The sequence below is a fragment of the Neopsephotus bourkii genome, unplaced genomic scaffold (genome assembly GCF_033783945.1).
Source record: "Neopsephotus bourkii isolate Nb327-2 ecotype Australia unplaced genomic scaffold, CSIRO-AGI_Nbou_v1 NB_828, whole genome shotgun sequence".
In the NCBI taxonomy this organism is placed as follows: domain Eukaryota; kingdom Metazoa; phylum Chordata; class Aves; order Psittaciformes; family Psittacidae; genus Neopsephotus; species Neopsephotus bourkii.
Genome location: NW_026901324.1, coordinates 7,995 through 27,690, shown reverse-complemented (window position 1 = coordinate 27,690; position 19,696 = coordinate 7,995). Strand labels below are relative to the sequence as shown.

At 41.5% G+C, this 19,696-nt stretch overlaps 1 protein-coding gene across 1 annotated transcript; it reads right to left on the bottom strand.

Moving 5' to 3' along the window:
- Positions 1 to 1,236: 1,236 nt before the first annotated feature.
- LOC133213466 (C-Maf-inducing protein-like) lies at positions 1,237 to 18,225 on the bottom strand (the record flags this gene model as incomplete). The annotated part of the gene is made up of 11 exons (XM_061355681.1): positions 1,237 to 1,650; positions 4,765 to 4,835; positions 5,961 to 6,069; positions 7,561 to 7,704; positions 8,431 to 8,478; positions 9,432 to 9,572; positions 11,004 to 11,120; positions 13,668 to 13,775; positions 15,567 to 15,615; positions 17,018 to 17,044; positions 18,160 to 18,225. Coding segments are annotated over 11 exons (934 nt in total), but the record flags the coding sequence as incomplete, so codon positions are not given.
- Between the last annotated feature and the right edge of the window lie 1,471 nt (positions 18,226 to 19,696).

Below are 19,696 nucleotides of genomic sequence, written 5' to 3'. Positions count from 1 at the left end.
TTTCTTTTTTTTTTTTTTTTTTAAAAAAGGGAAAACCCCACCCCATGATTTGGGCAGGGGTTGTCTATGCAGCAACAAAGGTTAAAAAAAAAAAAAAAAAGCAAAACCAAAACAATGAAACCCAAAAGTTTGGCTTCATTGAATAAGATTAACTATATATTTATTTATATATAAAAAATTACATTGGCTGTATGTGAAACCTTGAGGTGCTGAAGAATAAAATAAAGGTGTTAAACAGGAAAAACATCTTTCTGTTTTGTTTTGGTTTTTAAATAAGCAGCTTTGTACAATGAAGGCTCATTATGAAAAAAGTCAACAGCGTAGACATAAAAGAAACCACAGTTATTAAAAAAATCATCTTCTAAGCAATTGTGGAATTTGAAAAATATAGCAGTCACATTTACAGACACGTCAGAGCTATTGGATCAGCAACAACGCTATTTCTTCAGTCTCCCCAGACGAATATGCAGAACAATGCATGCACAGAACAGGGAGGGGAACAGAATAAGCTGATGCACAATATGGAGAGAGAGCGTTTTTTTCTCTTTCTGAAATGTTGGATATAAACAGAAAACAGCAGAGGCAACTTGTAAAGTATACAGAGTTAGGTGAATACCCCACTGGCAAAATGAACATCATCTTGCCCCCATCTCCCATATTTAAACCTGACATGGTTTAAAAGACTAAAGAAAGCTTTCAGGCTTCAGAAGGAAATGTGACTTTTATTAATCCCTGCACTCCTCCCCCAACAACCATACCCCTTGAGAGATATTTTCCTTCCTATTTGATAACAGTTGAGGCATTTTGAAATCAAAAAGACAATGCAATGAATGTCATGACATAAAGGGTGTATAATACAGTATGTGTTATTGAGAGGCAATTCTTCAAGGAGGACAATTTGTTTAAAAAATATAAAATAAGACAGTAAAGTAGTTCATACAGTACTATATGAAAAAAAGGGTAAAAGAAATAACAATTCATAAACAGAAGACGGGTCCCAGACCTGTGAACTATTTTCTTAAATAGGTGCATTATGTAAATCTTATGAACAACAAAATTACTTTGCATAACAACTGCAAGGATACGGGGGAAGGTGAAAATCATATTGGTTTTGTTTTTTTTCTCTTGAGATTTCTGTAAGTTGGATTTTCCAGAGCAAAATTGGTGACAGGGGAGTTTTGACTGGCTGGGTGCCAGCCAAGGAAACCCAGGCAAATAATGACAAATGAATTATTCTTTTATTTTTCTCCACATGACATAAAACACAAAGGCAAATAAAATTCAAAGGTGTTTTTTTCTCTTTATAATCCTCTTGCTGCTACAAAGTCTTTTTTTTTTCTTTTCTTTCCAGTGTAAATTATGTGGATTCTGAAATCACAAAGCTGAAAGAATACAGCAGGGTTCAGGCTTGCCCCATCCCCCCCGACACATATCAGCACTCCTCTCCCCCACAACCATGACTCCTGCCACCAAGTCCCAGGATTCACTGCTCTACAGGGATTAGCCAAAAGTTATTTTCCGGTTTGTTTTTCTCTGTCTTAAAAATCTTTTTCTTCCCATGAGAAGCAAAAGAGAAGAGTCAGAGGCAGGGAGAGTTCACCATGCTTCGGTGTAGCGGACATCCACTTCTTTCAGATTGGGTAGTTTCGCCTGTGCAGGAGGGTAGGAAAAGGGCAGAATTAATGACATGGTCAGGAGTCAGGAAAAAAGTTCCTGTAAAATCCGTACTATCAGCAACCTGGGAGGATTGATCTATTGGCCACAAACTTCAGGGAGATGCACTACACCCTCGGCCCTGCAGAGTACCAGTGCTGAGCTCAGCAGTGAGCTGGAGCATACAGGTGTTAACAAAGGGACACAGTGTGGAGCCTTCATTAAAAAAATAAAAATCTTTGCTGTTTATACAAATGCTTAGCAAAATTTGGCTTTAAGCATCCTGGTCTATTGAAAAGTGTCCCTGCCCAGGGGGTTGGAACTGGATGAGCTTTAATCACTTCCAACCCAAACCAGTCTGTGATTCTATAATTCCATGAAAATTAGGAAATTTTTTTGTCAAACTCCATCTATGAAGGCAGTGGACTCAAACTGCAGCAGACAACCCCACATTCCTTCTTCAGCCTCTACACTCAGTCAGTGCTTGACTTAAAAAAAAAATTGAGAGTGTTAGCAACTTTTGGTGTCTTTGTGGTCTCCTTTCCATAACTCCACTGCATTTGGACATATTGCTCCTGAATTACCCTGCATGAGGCAGATAGCAGTTGGCTGTTTGTAGTATTCCTACTCATGGATTCCATTTCTATGCTCTGTGACCATAATCATATGGCTAATTCTCTCAGAAAAAATAAACATGTTTAATTAGGCTAGGGCATACTTGAGGAGTTAGAAGTTTCTAGGAGTCATTATTACCTCACTCCTTGATTTATGTGCATGCATATTTTGATAAGAGCTAGTCATAATCTTACAGACACCACCAGCAAATAATTTTTCAGTTAGGCAATAATGACTTCAATAATGCGTGTGAGTTTATTGTCTGGTTCAGCTGGCCTGTTACATATGTGGGTGTCTGTGTGTGTGTGCAAGTATGTTTAGTGGGATGGGGGATGGAGCTGAAAGGAAATGTCATCACTGGCATGTGCCCCAAATGCTCTCGCAGACCAAGGGGAGAAGAAGGAGAGATTTTTATAAAAAATGCATTCTTTGAAGTCTAAGCTGCTCCCAACAGACCTACACCCATGTGCCCCAGGGAAACTATTACCCTCCTTTTAAACACACACAGAGCTCTAAAAAAATGGCCATTAAGATAAGTCTCAATTGAGGGGGGGGGGAAAGTGACACATGCCTATTTCCTCATCTTTTTTTTTTTTTTTTTTTTAATTCTCTGCAATCATTGGGACTTTGCTCACAGCCAGTTTTGCTGTTTGCCCTGGCAAGTAACTTTCTTGTGTTGCTACTAAGGACTGTTAATGCAATACCAGAGCAGAGGAAACCAGTTAGGAAAATATGAGTTTCAGTATGAACTTAGTGGCAAAGGGGCTCCAGGGGTAGGAGTGGGGGAGCCTTTCAATAGATTTGATTTCAGAGCCCTGGGCCAAATACAGCATTGACCTTGACTGCCTGTAAATACTTCAGGCCTGACACAAGCTCCATCGTGTGAACCCATCTGCAAGCCAGCTGTTAATTCCAAAAGCAACTTCTTTGCATATACAATTGCGACACAAGTTTTGAAGACTTGATCTTGAAAAATCCATGCTAGCAGCATTGCAACTGAGTCCCCAGGGGAGCCCTGTCTCCACAGCCAGAACCAGAGAGATGTTTGCAGTGAATTTTGAAAGCAGAGCAGCTTCAGGACTTGCCTCAAGTTCGAAACTCAACCCAAGGCTACAAGCCTGGCACAATCTAAGGTTTCAGCACACAAGATAATATAATGTTGAGTTTCATCTTGAGCCCTTGAGTTTATAAGGTAAGACTTTGGGAGATGTGACTCACACAACCCTAGTGTGAAGACAAAGTTCATGTGAAGTCATGAAAGCCAACGCATCTCAGGCAGTCTTTGAAACCATCTGGAATGCTCCCCTCCCACAGCTACATTCTAGTGCTTTACACCATTTTACCAAAGCAGTTGTAAATTCAAAGTATAAGTCTCACACGTCAAACTCGGGAACTGAGCATTAGCACAGGCATTCCTATTTAAAGCCCAATTCCAGCCCAAGAGGTGTCAAAGAGAAAATTGCACCTTCCCCAATGCTTTTAATTCTCCCTTGGCATTCTGAATCATGACTCTGTAATGCTGTTCAGCCACATTACTTTTTGTCTTGTTAACAGTGCAGGACACGGCTCTGGAGGTCTGCACTAGATTTTACCTGTCTCTGTATACTCATCAGAAACAACCAGTATGCTCCTACTTATGAAACCTTTACTGTTGATAGCACTGGCAAAAAGATTCAGTTTCTGATTCCATCTCATACTCATCTATTTAGCATATGAAATGTTTCCTGAGTCCATGTCCTGGGTTCAGCAGTAGCAGTCATTTTCCTCCTTTTTAGTAGCTGGTGCAGTGCTGTGGTTTTGACTTTCAGCCTGGGAACAGTGCTGATATCACTGATGTTTTTGGTTGCTGCTCAGTAATGTTTACTCTGACCAAGGACTTTCTCAGTCTCATGCTCTGCCAGGGATGAGGGGAAGCCAGGAGGAAGCAGAGACAGGACACCTAACCCAAACTAACCAAAGAGGTATTCCATACCACAGCACGTCATGCCCAGTATATAAACTGGGGGCAGTTACCTGGAAGGGCTAGATCACTGCTCAGTTTGGGCTGGGTATCGGTTGGCAGGTGGTGAGCGGTTGTATTCTCTTCCCTTGTTATTTCCCTTATCATTATTATTACTGGTGGCAGCAGTAGTGGTTTGTGTTATGACTTAGTTACTGGACTGTTCTTATCTCAACCCGTGGAGGTTACATTCTTTGGTTCTCCTTCCCATCCCTCCAGGAGTGGGGGAGGGGGGGAGTGAGCAAGTGGCTATGTGGCTGAGTTGCTGGCTGGGCTTAAACCACAACAGTCCATCAAAGCCAGCAACCTCACAATGCTGTTTTGAGTAATTATTTCCCCAAAATAATCCAGTTCATCATCTTCAGATGACTTTCATGCTATCTTCTCCATGGAGCAAGCTCTCTCTGCCCTAGACACTACCACCATGCACTTGCTAAATCTGCAAGTCCTCCTGGATCACCTACTTTTCAGCTTTAGTGGATGCAATTCAGAAATACCTTGAGATCTTCGTAGGTATCTGCTGAAAGTTTGGTGCTGTTCATATTTAAACTACACAGGCTCTTCATGGCTAAAAGAGAAAACACAGATATTTATCATCATGCTGCATTTTCTTAAAATATCAAGCTTACGGTAGGTCAAAGCATAAACAAGACGTGACTGTGCAGTACACTCAGGAAAAAGCTGAATAGTGTAAAATATAGAAGTACAAATGGATAAACAGCTGTTTGGGCCCTCATCCAGGAAAAAGTCCCTATTTAGGAAGGGCCATTAAGCATATGCTTAAGTCCACTGACTTCAAAGGAGTTTAGTCAACTTCTCATAATCAGTTTCCTGCACATTATTCCGAATAGTGCCCGTTCTCAGTGCTCTGCATGGTGCACAGAGGGGCCATGCTGACCTAGCAGTCCTCCCTTTCCCCTCCCTCCCCCCATTTCAATTTTAGGATCCAGTACTTATCAGAATAGTTTCCTAAGATAAGCCATAACTACTGGCCTGTCTGGCATGTCTGTGTAGGATCAAGCCTATTAAAGGAGCCCTGAAAATCCAACAGGATTGGTTTATAATACACTGTTGGATGCAGAAAAGAGTTTCATTCTGGCATGTTGAGCAGCTCTCAGTGCATGGGGGAATCCTGAATGCTGCTTAGATGGCTCCACTCTGCCTCACCCTATTTAAATTAAGAATAGAGAGTTTCACCTCCCCCCCAAAAAGAGGGAACAAAAAAAAATGCCAGAGAGGGTATGAAACCTGCTGCTCACAGTTGCTAAACTCAATAATATGTTGCTACATGGTTTTGCAATCTTCCCCTCCTCCATCACAAGGTCAGACTCCCACCCAAGCAAGGGGACAGTGTGCATGAAAAAAAGCTGGGACGTCCCAGGGCAACAGGTCACTATGTGAGATCAAGACAAGTGCCACTGGTAAAGTCAGAGGCAGAAGCCAGAGTACTGTCTGGGACAGCAAAGCCCACAGAAGGCCACTGAGCATCATTGGGCTCAGATCACCCTCCTGTTTCCCCTGCTTGCAGATTAACAGCCACTTGAGTGGGCAGGGAGGAGGGAAGTTTAAACCCAAACACAACCATAGCCTGTTCTAAATCTTTGCAGAAGCAGAGCTGTGGCAGCTGTCTGAAACCATGTGAATTCCTCCGAACCCATGTCATTTTCTTCTGTAGCTTATTTTGGTCACTTACAACTAAGAGCCAGCAGCCCAGCATCCGTGACAGGAGTCTCACAGAGGTTGAGCACTTGCAGCATCGTAAGGTGTTCAGAGAGAAGCCGCAGCCCTGCATCTCCAAACTGTGGGGCACAAGCAGAGTTTTTAAACAATGCACAAATATGTGCAAGTAGCTCAGTGCAAACAGGGCACATTGAAATGAGATTCACAGATGAGCCCTCAAAGCCACACTTTGATTGTTTTCCGTAGTCTCAAATGACAGAAGAGAAAGCAAATAGTTTTATCCCCATTTTGCAGATGGGAAACAGAAAAATTAAGTGACTTGGGCACACTTAACAGCAGGCCACCATTTAATTAGAATGGTGCCTTTGAAGCCTGGACTTTGTATGAGAGCAGTCCCACTCAAGCTATACAAGATGGTTATGATGGTCTCAGCCAGTTCCCAACCACATCACAAAACAAGAGCATAATATGTGGTATTAATTAGCTATGTTGGTCTCAAGAACAATGTACTATTGGTTGGTAATTGTTCTACTGACCCACTTAGTTTCTGCTGTTTCTAAATTCTAGCCTAATGGAAACCAGGATATCACAAAATAAATGGAATCTAAACTGTCTTCTTTTTTTTTTTAATACTAAATAAAAAAAATTATAAAAAAATCAGGCTCTTTGTCCAGTGAAATCAAACTCAGTTTGAGTAAGAAGCATAAAAGTTTTCAAATCCAAAAGTTACATTGCTAGAACAAATCTGGAAGATATACAAGACAGTCTTAAAACAAGCAAGCAAACAGATTGTATTTCATATTCCCCACACAAAAAGAGGAAATCTCTAGGATACAAAAGTAGCTAGGAAAACAAAACAAGATTATTTACATGACATTTGAGTGGAAAAAAAATGCTGCTTTTTGTGGTTGTGCTGAGAATAAACATATTTCCAGCGAGCACTACAAACAGGTGCTAACAGAAAATGGGGAAAACCTGTTCAGTGGAGAACCTCAGAGACCAAAACCAGAAGGGAAATGTAGAAAAAAAATTAATTTTAAAAGCTCTTTCAATTAACAACTGAACAATTTATTAAGTTAACTTGGCTTCTTTTTGCTTAGAAAATAACCCCATTCTCATTATAGTTTCCTTCTACTTATTCATTGTTTGAGTTTCTTTTTGTTGCTGTTGTTTTTAAAGAAATTCTGGTTGATCAGCATTCAGAGCAATTCACTGCTTGCACTGCACAGACTGTTTTACTTGACCAGATGAGCTGCACAGGTCCATTTTTTTCATCCCAAATGGGTGAAAGCATAAGCACTTCTCAGACAAACAGCAGCACGTGTACTGCAGAGTACACAGTATCAACAATGCCTAATTGGAACATTCAACCCAAGCAGAAACTCTTTCATAATTATAAATAAAATAAAATTTAAAAAATAAAAAAAGGTAGAAAAGAAAAATCAGCCTCCAAGATGAGCTAGACCATAGAAAGGCCCTGTAAAAATAGCACAAAACCAAACTCATTCTAAGCAAGCCTCTTCACACACTCTTCTTGTGCTGATGTAACGTGAAATTTCAGAATTAGTTATCTAATTCCTGCTCTGAGTTTCAGTCTGCAAAGCACTTATCTGAGTTGACCACAGGTTCAGCTGCTTGAGTGAAGGCAGTTTAATGAGGTGCTCAGCACAAGCACTTGTCACATCGGTAAAGGCTAGGCTGAGGTTTTCCAAATTTCCAAAAGATCCCGAGCTTAGCAAGCGGGCCAGGTCTGCATCCTGAAAGCAAACAAGAGATTGATGAGCAAGATTATTGACTCCTCAGCCTGCAATCTGCAGTGGTGTCACCGATACTGTTAACCAGAGGGAGTTGCACAATTATAAGACTTGTTTGGAGTAATAGAGAACCACACAGAGAAGTTTCTGTTTGTTTGGCAAGCAGCTGGGCTCTTGTGGCAGTGTTGCTTCACATACCTGGGGAAAAATTTATCCAGACATTAGGACAAAATTTTTCTTTGTGTGTGTATCTTTGCAAGACACAATGGCTTCAGTAGGCCTTTTAACTTAACGAAGATTCCACTGCAAGTTCTAAATCAAAACCATATTCAGGATCATTACTTGGCCTCAGTGAAGTTAGTCTGGTTTTACACCAGGCTTAAGCGCAATAATGATGGGTCTCTTTCAGACTTTCATGTCTAAGACCCAGAACTGGACATTGTGAAGTCTGTTTTTTAATGCAAAATTCTTCCCTCAAATCTACCATTCCAAATCTGCACACCAGTATAAACTTGACAGCCTGATGCTTGGACCTGTGTTTGAAACTGCCACACAGACCCAAGAGCAGAATTATGCCCTTACTTGTGTAAACTCCAGTTATGGTGACAGAGCAAGTGGCATGGCTCCCCTCTTGACTGACCAAAACCACTGTGCCACATGGCAAACATAAACCAAGTGTTTAAATATGGCAAGATAAAGCTTGTTTTTCTATTGATGTGATTAACTTACTGTGGACTTGGATGGCAGTGTTAACCTTGTGGGACCACCTTTTCTTTGCTGTAAAAGAGAAGATATTTTGTTCAAACAAGGTGCCTTTCTAGGCTTCAGACCGCCTGAAGTACAGCAAGCTCTTCACTAGGGTGAACCCTGCTCTAATTTCAAAGCTCCCTGTCAACCCTTCCACCTTGTCCCTGCTCTTTCTGCACTGACAGATGTTTTCCTGAGTGTGCTAGATGCAGGCCTGTTGCTACCCAGGGGACATCCACTAACTGCAGTTAGTGGTCTTCGTGCCATGGGTCAGCATTTTGCCTGATTCAGCCTGCCATTATGTGGTTACATTCACTTTAAACGAAACAGCCTTAAAATGCTGGACTAAGATAGCAAAGGGGTTGAGACTGCACAGCTGATAAAACCATTTGTTAAGAAACACCTTCAAAAAAAGCATATATTTTTCAGGGTGGGAGCAGGGGTTAAAGACGACAAATATAAATGTGAAAGAGGGAAGATAAAGATTGTGGGTATGTTTGCATAGGTGGAAAAAGTGCTAATGAAAGCACATCTATCTTCAACCTGAAGATCTTATCATCGGGGGGGGGGGGGAGATCTTTCTCTCATAGGCTCTAGTTCTAAGAACCAGACCTAAAAGACCATCTCAGTGGACTGCTGTGAATGTCAAAGCTGGGCAGGACTAGAACCATTTGCTACTCATATGTCAAAAGGTGGCAGAATTTGACAAGCTGACTTTTAAGATCTTAAGACAGCAGGATTTCACCTTTATTCTTTCACACAGAGTCTAAGCAGGTTATTAAATATCATTCATAAACATAGTACGGGATTAGACATGAGTAAATATCACAGTATATATATTCACAGTAAAATCCTCCAAATACTGCTCCCATTCTGTTGTTAACTGGGAATTTCATACCCTGCTTGTCTTTCTTTTGTATCGCCATTTCTGGAGAGGACAGACCACAATGTGCTATGGCAATACTGCATGCAGGGTGACATACCAGCTCTTTTAACTCCCTCTGCCTGTCACACAGCTGTTCATACATTCTCTTTCCCATGTCCGTGCTTTCCAGGGTAGAGATGATCTGGAGATGGGTGTCGTTATTATCAATGATGTTGTATTCCAGCATCAAACACAAAATCTAGCAGCAGAATGAAAGAAGAGTGATCACTGCAGTACTTAGATTCAGTTTCTTCCAAACATCCTAATTACACTGGGCATGCTAGTTTAAATTACTTGGATAAGTTCTTAGAGCACACATTATGCAGACTAGATTAGAGGATCATAGCAACCTTTGCTGACCTTCCAACACAAGAAACCAATTTTTATTTGTAAAGAATGAACTCTGATGTCTGAAAGTCAGCCTATCTATCCTGTCTTCCATTAGTGCTCATTCCTTCTGACTGAGAGGTGCAATTACTTTGTGTCAGTCCTGGAAGATGGATTCATGTCACAGCCTGCTTCAGAACAGGTACAATCGATCCAGTATTTCCCAGGTACACTGACAAGACTGCAGACTGGCACACTTGGGATATTACACATGAGCAGCAGAGCCAAGCAGTTCCCTAAGTGCTGGATTTTCTGTCCCTAAGTGCTGGGGTTTCTGGGCAAGCAGAATGCAGGTGAAGTGTATCCTGTCTATGAGGCAGAATGAGGAAAGGTCAGGGAGGCTCTCAGAGAAGGTGATGCTGGGAGCTTGCTGCTGTGGCCAGGACACCCTCCATCTCATTGGGAATATGCCTGAATCACCCCTGAGCAAGGGGCTGCCAGGAGCAAGTTAGACACTAGGGAATGATTCTAGTGGGTTGCATGGGCTTCGGACACAAGCTGCCCCCCCTCATGCTGCCCTGCATTTTCAGCTACACATCATGCCGTTGCAATTAAAATGCAAAGCTATTATTCCCTCCATCATTCTAATTATTTTTAATGAAAAAAATCAAACAACATTATATTCAAATTCACGCAACACACTTTTATTTACTGGATTAAATTAGCACGCACAGATATAACTTAAGGAAAAACTGTAACTCCTTCCACCTATTTAACCATCCTCTATTTCCATGTATGGCATTTATCAAGAAACATCTTTAAAGAAACCCAGAAAAATTATGTATAAACTACTAGTGCAACAAAAATAAACAATCATAAGCACAAAAAAATGTTTATTAATGTAAGTAAATAAGATTTTGTAAATGCACTGCTCATTTTGCAGGTGGCAAGACAAGCATTAGGTATTTAGTCATGGAAAAGCCTTGCAGTTCTGAGTTCTGACCCCCCTCCACAGCCTACATCATCATAGCCATTTATTTCTCATCTTAGCCTCTCCAACTGAAGTAGAGCAATCTCTCTCCAAAAATTCCTGCACCCACATTTCATGTAATTCGCACTGACACCTGCAGAACAACAATATTCCATTTCACTTAATGAAGAGTAACACAACTTCTGGTGTTTGATATGACACAAACCTGAACATGGCTTCTCTAGTTCCACTAGACCTAATTCCAGGAAAGACAGTGTGAAACTGAATCTGAATACTGCTCATAAAATATGACCACATATGTTTAGGGCTTACCTCTACCATTGTCTGGTTACCCCTCAAGGCCAGTAGCACACAAGGTCCTAATTTATTTTCAGCCAGTGAAAGCAGGAACTTCTTTGTTTTATAGCAGGATCCCATTAAAATATGAACCTATTTGAGAAACAGAGCTAAAATTAGAGGTATAAGCCTAAGAAACACATATACCTCTGGAAGGGATGCTGTTAGGCACTCAAACAAATATAAGTATTTGTGACAAACCTAAAGAAAAGGGGTCCCTCATTATGATTATGGCTGCAGTCTCTTAACAGCTTTATTGGAAGTGATGCCTAGTGAGATCTAAGGGAGCAGGTAGTTTTCCTCCATGAAGGAGCTCAGCTGACAGCCCAGAGGCCTGATATAGTCTCTCCAGGAAACATCAGAGCAGCTGTGCAATTGCCCCCATCCCTAGTAACATGATGAACCCACCCCTAGGGGAACCACAGGAGATTTTGTTTTCGGTTCAGTTTCTCTGGAAATGCCAGCTGGTGAACAAGGGCTGTGTGGGCTGGATGTCTAGGTAAAAAGCAGTGGTGCTGGCAATCTGCTGGCTGATTCACTAACATCAGTTAAAGGGTGGTGACAGACAAAATCACCTGTTCAGAATGAACAGACAGGAACTGACTGGGAAAGGAAGGAATGTCTTAAGAAAGCAGTCCTGAGCCCTAAGTCAGAGATTATTTCATGTGCTTTTACATGCTCTTGGGTCATTATCTTGCTTTCCCTTTTGCTCAGTTTTCAGTTTTCCCTGAAAGGAAAGAAATGCTGAGAACACTGCCTGAGTAAAACTCTTGAGTCCACTAGCTAACAAAAGTGTCCCACAGACTCCTAGGCTCCAGAAAGCATTGGATGATATCACATAGTAACACCTATGGCAGAAATACAAAGCCACTTATACAAATCAAACGTAAGAGTCTCTTCTCACAAAAGATGTTGGCAATATTCTTTCCCATTTAAAAGCCTTAGAGATTAGCTGCAGAGAATTTCAGTTTCCTAGCTAAAGTCCTATTTTATGGCCCAGACAGCTTCCTGACAGAGCACTGTGAGAATTTGTAATTTCCAATGACCTTGGCAGTAAGAGCTCCATTATGTAGACTCAACATTAGCGCTACTTTACAATAAGCTTGTAAACACATTCTGTGGTTCCCCTGGTTCATGGTATTGCCTGGACTATGTTCAATACTGCTGAAAATATCGCAAGCACGCCATGGTGGGGTCAGTTCTATGCAGATCGTGTGCTACAATGCAATTCATCTTCCTCATGGCTTCACTGCCATCAAGACCTTTAGAAAAAAAACACAAAATCTTTTTTTCTTAAGCATCCATGAGTTCAGGTGGCCTTTAAAAACAGTAAGCTTCAAGCCAAGAAGGATTTAATTTCATGCAGTTATCATTAAGCTTTTTAGGTTTTCTTGAGTGATGGAAAATACTGACAATACCACTTAATGCAAGGCCCGTGTCTGAACAGGATGTTTTTCAAACTTTAAGGTTAGCAGTTAGCAGCTCTTTAAGTGTTTATCAACGTCCTTGCAAAGGGCACAGAGTACTGCATATCGATGTATGTTAGCATTGTGCTCTCATGCATGCCATCTCCTGATGTTCATAAGTATCCTGGACCACAAAAGCTCTCAGGAGAAATTATATAGTTCTGAAGAAGTTTTGTTTCCAAACATAAAAGACACAGAACCAGGACATCAATGAAAAGGGATGAAACCTTTTGTGAACAGTCTTTGTCCACTGTCTGTTTCAAAGGTTTCTGATCCATCTGGATTTAAGTGTATAAACAGACATGCATGTTCTTTATGTCCCAAAATGTTCAGCATGGGGGAGATGCACAAAATGTAGGTCCCCCTGAAAGTCACTTCACTGTACACCCAACACCCATTTTAAAATTACTAACATTCAAAAAATGTTATTCCCCTTACCAGGGAAAGGAATTAATATAATTACCATCTTATTTTCTATATGGAGAATTAATTCACAGTGAGACCTATGCGACCTGACTCAGGCTGCAGGGGAAGACAGTGGCAGCATCAGTGATTAAAACTTGTTATTTTCTGTCTAGTCTTTCTAAGAGTTACAAAAGAACTATGGGAAATGGAATGCTGGTTTCTAATGTAATTGGGCAGAGAAACTGCTAACAATTTTTTTATATCTATCTGTCAATCTATCTATCATCTATCTGTCTATCTATCTATTCTTTGATTAATTCAATATTACTCTTGTTTCTAAATTTCAGGGTAGCCTATAAATGAAAACTATAGGTGTGGATGTGCAGAACAGTCTGTCTCCCCTGTCTCCCAGTATTCCATATTCTGAGACACACATACAGACACACAAACACATGTATTTATAAATACAAAAATACATAAATGCATATGCACACACATATATACATGCATGGTTCTGTGCATTACACTATCAGTGAAAAAAACACACCAAGTTCAAGAGAAAGCTAACATGTTAACCAAATTGTGACTGCAAGGAAGTTCAATGGATTTGGCAATACAAAGATTTAGATTTCCTGGTGAACACTTGTGGTTGGCAGAACCATGATTTTGATGAATTTTTGACAAAAACAAGTAAGTCTTCTTATTGCCAAGTATGCATTAGCTACTTACTACAAAGAAGTTACTAAACTCACAATTTGCAGACACATACCATACTGGCAAACAGCTCTCCATCATCATCACAGGCCACTCCTCCAGGGCTGTAGAGCTGGAACCAGCCATCCTTGCCAGCCCGCACACTCAGCAAGCATGAGTGGACCTGTCAAAAAGTGAAGACATTGAGAAGGTTACAGTTCCTGCCAGTAAGCACCAGTATCTCCCACGCTTGGCCAAAAGAAGTCACTACAAAACCAGGGACTGTTAGAAATTCATGGTTAATATTCCAATCTACAGAGCTGCAGGCAAGTCTCCACTCACAAAGTCCATCTTTGCAGTATAAACAAGGAGGGAAGTGGTATCATCACTCATTGCATGGCCTTTTTAATTCCCTTTACACAAATCAAACACAAAATTGCTGTAATCTAGAACAGCTACTTCCACTTGAAAAATCAAAACAAAAACCAACATCCCCCCAAAAGGAAACAAAACCAAACCACAAATGAAAACAAAACAAAAAGACTCAAATTTCTGAGCTTCTGCCAGTTTTCCCCCATCCTCCCGTCATGTGTGTCTATACTTTGATGTGATCTGCACACCAAATGCAGTGACTAACAGCTTGCTCTTTCCAGTCATTAAAAATTCTTATTACTCCTGCTATAATAAAATGTGACCAGAGTCAGGGTGCAGGAAATCCACAAGGAAAATTTAACAGGGATACATAAGACAGAAGTTGCACAGAAGAACTGGCACCAGTGAGCTACCATTAGTCTAAATTTTGCCCACTGTGGAGATTAATGTATCTGTTTCCACAGTTTAATAGAGGAGTCATAATTAAGGTTTTTTTCCAGCTGACAATGTTGAACAAACTACACGTGCAGCTATGAAGCAGTCAGCCACCATGAGGCTACAGCTACGCACTCTTTCCAGTAAAACACCTCTGTGTCAGGGACAATAGATAATAGTCCATGGTAAAACGCACAAAGATAGAAAATTACTGTTTGTCTGCTTTGGCTCCTCCCTGGAGAGTCCTGCTTTGGCTGCTCTCCAGAAGGTCCAGCTTTGGTTCCTACCCAAAAAGTTCCACTTTAGAACTCCCCAGAAAAATCTCGACCCTTGGAGACTTTTCTAGATATTGCTAGCCACTTCTTCTGATGTAGGCTGGCCCCCTGCATTGCAATGAGTGTGCATTTTTGTCAGTATAAAAGCCTGAGCCTCGTGCAATGCAGGGGAGGCAGAACCTCATGCTACCCAGGTCAACATTGTCTCCGCGGGGATGCCCGCTAAGGTTGAGCCTGCCACATCGCACTGCGATGATGATTCTCAGAGCTAGTTTCCTGATCATCTTCACAGGGTCCTTGGGGTTGGTAAGATAACCAAACATCAGAAGTATCCTTTGCTGTATCCTTTACTATCTCTGTATTTTCCTATAATAATAAACTAGTTGTGAGTTCTCTATTTGTCTCTCGTTTTCTCTCACCTGGAATCCTCAAACTCTGGAATAACCTCCCACCCCCTTTCTCCTGCTAATTCATGGGAATTATGGCCATTTGCACACAATGTAACTGAAAAGCAGCTAAATAAAGCCTGTTATTTCATAAGCTGTAAGGATCCACGGATTTTGCTTTCCTTTTTTTTTTTTTTTTTTGTTTTGTACAGAAGATGAAAAGCTCTGAGAGATTCAGAATGGGAAAATCTTGCTGGTTGCAGTTTACTGCACAGCAAGGACTTCAACTGATGCCAGACAATGAGGTCACAACACATGTTTACGCATAAGGCAAGAAACCATCCATATTAACACTGTGTGCCCTGAGTGGCTATTACTCCCTAACAGACTTAAGCACAGCAAAACCACACCATGTTTTGAAACAAACTACTAGAGAAGAGAGCTTCTGAACAAGTGTTCTTGCAACTCCTCAAATCAATACTCTGTGTAACCTGTCAATAGACTCACTTCTTGCCTCAGGTCTTCTGCAAATCTCTGAATCACACATTTCATCTCCCTGGGGAAAAAAAAAAATTAAAAGGACAAGAATAAGCAGTTGCTGGTTGCAGTATTCATGCAAGTGTCACATTGGCTGGATGGCCACACTGAGAGAGTTGGAGTCACCGGCTCAATACCCACACAATGTCCAATGACGGGTAATGAGTGGTGTCCATCAGGGATCAGTGTTGGGACTGATGCTGTTCAAGTCTTCAGTGACATGGACAGTAGGATTGAGTGTGCCCTCAGCAAGTTTGCTAACAGTGCTAAGCTGTGTGGTTCAGTTGATACACTGGAGGGAGGGGATGCTATCCAGAGGGACCTTGACATGATTGACAGGTGGCCAATGCCAACCACATGAAGTTCAAGCAAGCCAAGTGAAAGGTCCTACACATCTGTTGGAGGAATCCTAGGCACAGCTACATGTTGGGCAGAGAAGGACTTGGGGGTGTTGATGAGAAACTTAACATGAGCTGGCAGTGTGCGCTTGTAGCCCAGAAAGCCAGCAATATCCTGGACTGCAACAAAAGGACCGTGACCAGCAGGTTGAAGGAGGTGATCCTGCCCCTTTTCTCTCATGAGACCTCACTTGGAGTACTGTGTATAGTTCTGGCATCCTCAACATAAGAGGAGGTCTACAAGGTTAAGGGGGCTGGAGCACCTCCTGTATGAAGACAGGCTAAGACAGTTGGGACTGTTCAAGCTGGAGAAGAGAAGGCTGCGTAGAGACCTCATAGCAGCCTTCCAGTATCTGAAGGAGGCCTGTAAGGCTGCTGGAGAGGGACTCTTCATTAGGGACTGTAGGGATAGGACAAGGGGTAACAGGTTCAAACTTAAACAGGGGAAGTTCAGGTTAGATATAAGGAAGCAGGTCTTTACTGTGAGGGTGGTGAGGCACTGGAACAGGTTGCCCAAAGAAGTGGTAAATGCTCCGTCCCTGGCAGTGTTCATGGCCAGTTTGGATGGAGTCTTGGATGACATGGTTTAGTGTGAGGTGTCCCTTAAGGTCCTTTCCAATCCTAACTATTCTATGATTACACCTTAAACAATATATATTCATGCACTTCAGAGAGAAACAAGTTGAACTACTTCCACAAGAAGGAAATGTGAGGTCTAAAAGTGATTACCAAGAACAGCGTATATTCACAATAGCCTAGAAAAGTTTTCAAAGATGTTCAGAGACAAACATGTTTGTAAATCCTATCAGCACCCAGTGCCTTTAGTCCTTGGGATCTTGCTGTCACAGTAAATTACAAAGAAAATTACATCCTTTTATTACTAACAGAATGTGCTTACAGCCCCTCACAGGTAAAAAATATTAGACACAATACTGAGTAATGTACCACTGCTATTACTGACTAGTACAAGTATTTTAAGTAATTACCCTCCTTCAATAAAACAAACAAGCCCCAAAAACTTACTTTATGAATTTCTTGTGTGCAAGAGCCCTGAAATTTAAAACAGAAAAGTGTGAGGATTTGGGAGAAGGAGGGGAGAAGTAAAGAGGGAAAAAAATGAATAAAAAACAAAGCAAACCAAAACACAACCACTTCTCAGTTCTTTCTACATAATAAAAGGATTTGCTAAGCAACTACAGCACACAAGACAAGACTAATAATCCTTCCAAAAAGATCAGGTAACGGGTAAAGTTTCTTACATTAATTTGGGGCTGGGGGGGTGGGTAAATGAATGAAAAACAAAATATCATTTGGAACAAATCTTGTAGTTTTTCCTGAGTCCTGTCTAAGGCTTAGACTAATGTCAGTGAAAGCTTTGAATCGGAAAGAAGCAAGTAGAAGACTCACAACAGGGCTATATTATTACAAACAGAATTTTGGCTACCTAGAAGAATCAGGTGAATTCTTTAATTACAGTGCAATTAAGGTGTGGTCACAACTAATTAACATCATGCATTAATAAAGCAATCAACAGTCATTCTGTGAAGTGCTTTGCATTGTGGTATGGTTTACACCTTCCTCAGGGCACACTTTTGACTTAGGTAAATGTCTCTGTTGCCTATCTCCAAGTTCTCATTGTAACCTGGGTAACCTGGCATGGAGAATTAGACCTCTCTGATTTAAGACATCAGCTCATTAGGGGATGTGATAAACTAGTAAATTGTACAATTACAGGTTGTAATGTTTGTCCACGGAGGTCTGCATTTTATAAGCACTACTATTCAGTAATAGGTTTCCGAGGAAACTTGGCTGATCTGTAGGTTAGCTTCTTCATTAAATGCAAAATACGAATGATATGAGTCTCTGTGACACCAGTAAAGCATCCTCCTCCACTAAATCACTCACTTCGCTCTTCTCCACACCAGCTTTCCTTCCTTTACTGTCTGCTTGTCTGCAGTTAGCCATTTTTCTCTTCAGGATCATCTTAAGAGAAATGGGGGAGGAAGATGAAGATGTCCCTCGGCCTCAGCCAAAATCAACTTTCAATTTTAAATCAATACTGGAGGCACAAAGCTTCTATTACCATCAATTTTTACTTGATGTTATATTTCACCATAAAACAACAGTAACAAGAATAACCTAGTAAATACTGAGTGGAAACTTACTCCTTGGGAAATGGGATAGGTTGAAGCAAGCTGGCCAGGGCTGGTCTCCAGTCATCATAGTCTGACCTGAGAAATTAACATTTTGTTAAGAGGTTACCAAGTTTTAAATATGGTTTATCAACAGTTAGTTCAAGAATTTAAAAGCTTCTTACTGTAGGCACCAACAACCTTTCTGTTTTACTAAGACACTCAAAAACCCCAAAGTGACATTTCCCTTTCCATTTTCAGCACATTCTCCACTGAGGAACAATAAATCTGGTATTTACAATGACCTCCAGAGAGGCCTTCTTTATGTCAGGTTAAAGACATTTGCTGTTTATGAAACCTATTGACATTTAATCACTAAGTAATACCTTCATCTAAGTTGGTACAGCAATTACCAGGCCATTGCTATTCACAGCTCTGCTCTGCATTTAATTGGAATTTTTATTTTTTGTTTGGTTTTGCTATAAGACATAAGCTCATTTGTACAAACAAAAGCACCCCCCAATCCATTTTGACCTTGGCACAAAGGAATGGGTCAATTTAAACAGTACAAAGTCTTTAGCTTAAGTGGAGAGAGACTAGAGAAGGAAGCACTGTGAAAATTATTAGGAGCGAAAGAGGATAAATGAGAATAAGCACAGCATAGAACTAAGGCCCTCTTTCACGGACACCCCCTTGTCGTGGGGAAAGAGCTTGCGTGCCCTTGTGAGGTTGGGAGTTATGCTGGTGGTGGCTTATGCTTCCGGTAGGGTCTCCCATGCCAGTCAGGTCTCAAATGAAGGGTCAGACAAAGTGTGTCCATGGGCAGGATGGGCTCACTAGCCTTCGGGCAACCATCCTAGGAGAAGGACAACTCCAACTTCAAACCCGGGCAGATGGAGCTCGTGTAGCCCTGTAAGGCCATCCATCTAAGAGAAGGATACTCTAATTAAACCTACGACCTGAGGACTTTGCTGTCACCGTCCAAGCTCGCTAGGCCCTGGCAGATAAACCTCAGGTGTAAAGGGTGAGGCCAGTTCTGCGCACGCTGTGCCTCACCTAAAATAAATCCACTGCGCAGGCCCGAAGGGTTTACCCACACTTGCAAAGCCCTGTAGCGACAGGCGAGGGACGAAACGGCAGGTGATAAGGTGCACTGGAAGTCGCAGACCCAACCCTGCATGCAGGCGGTTCAGGACATTGGTCGCTCAAGTCTGACCCAGGAGATGACAGTCTTGTTCGGCAGCATCCTGAATAACCAAGCAGCCTTTTTCAAGGACAGCACTGCTTGCTCCATATGGAGAGAGGCCTAGAAAAGGTGGCCTAACCAAAGCTCATCTCCCCCTCCACCTGGTTGGCTAGCCGCGGCCAACGGGCATCTTCTATTGCGGTCAATTAAAAACAAAGAGACAAAGGCATACACCTGCCTCCAAAGGTGTGTCCAGATTGACACTCGCATGTTGGAACATCAGAACCATGCTTGATACAGTGAACAGTGGGCGTCCTGAGCGCCGTTCTGCGCTAATTGCCCATGAATTGTCACGTCTTAACATCGATATCGCTGCACTCAGTG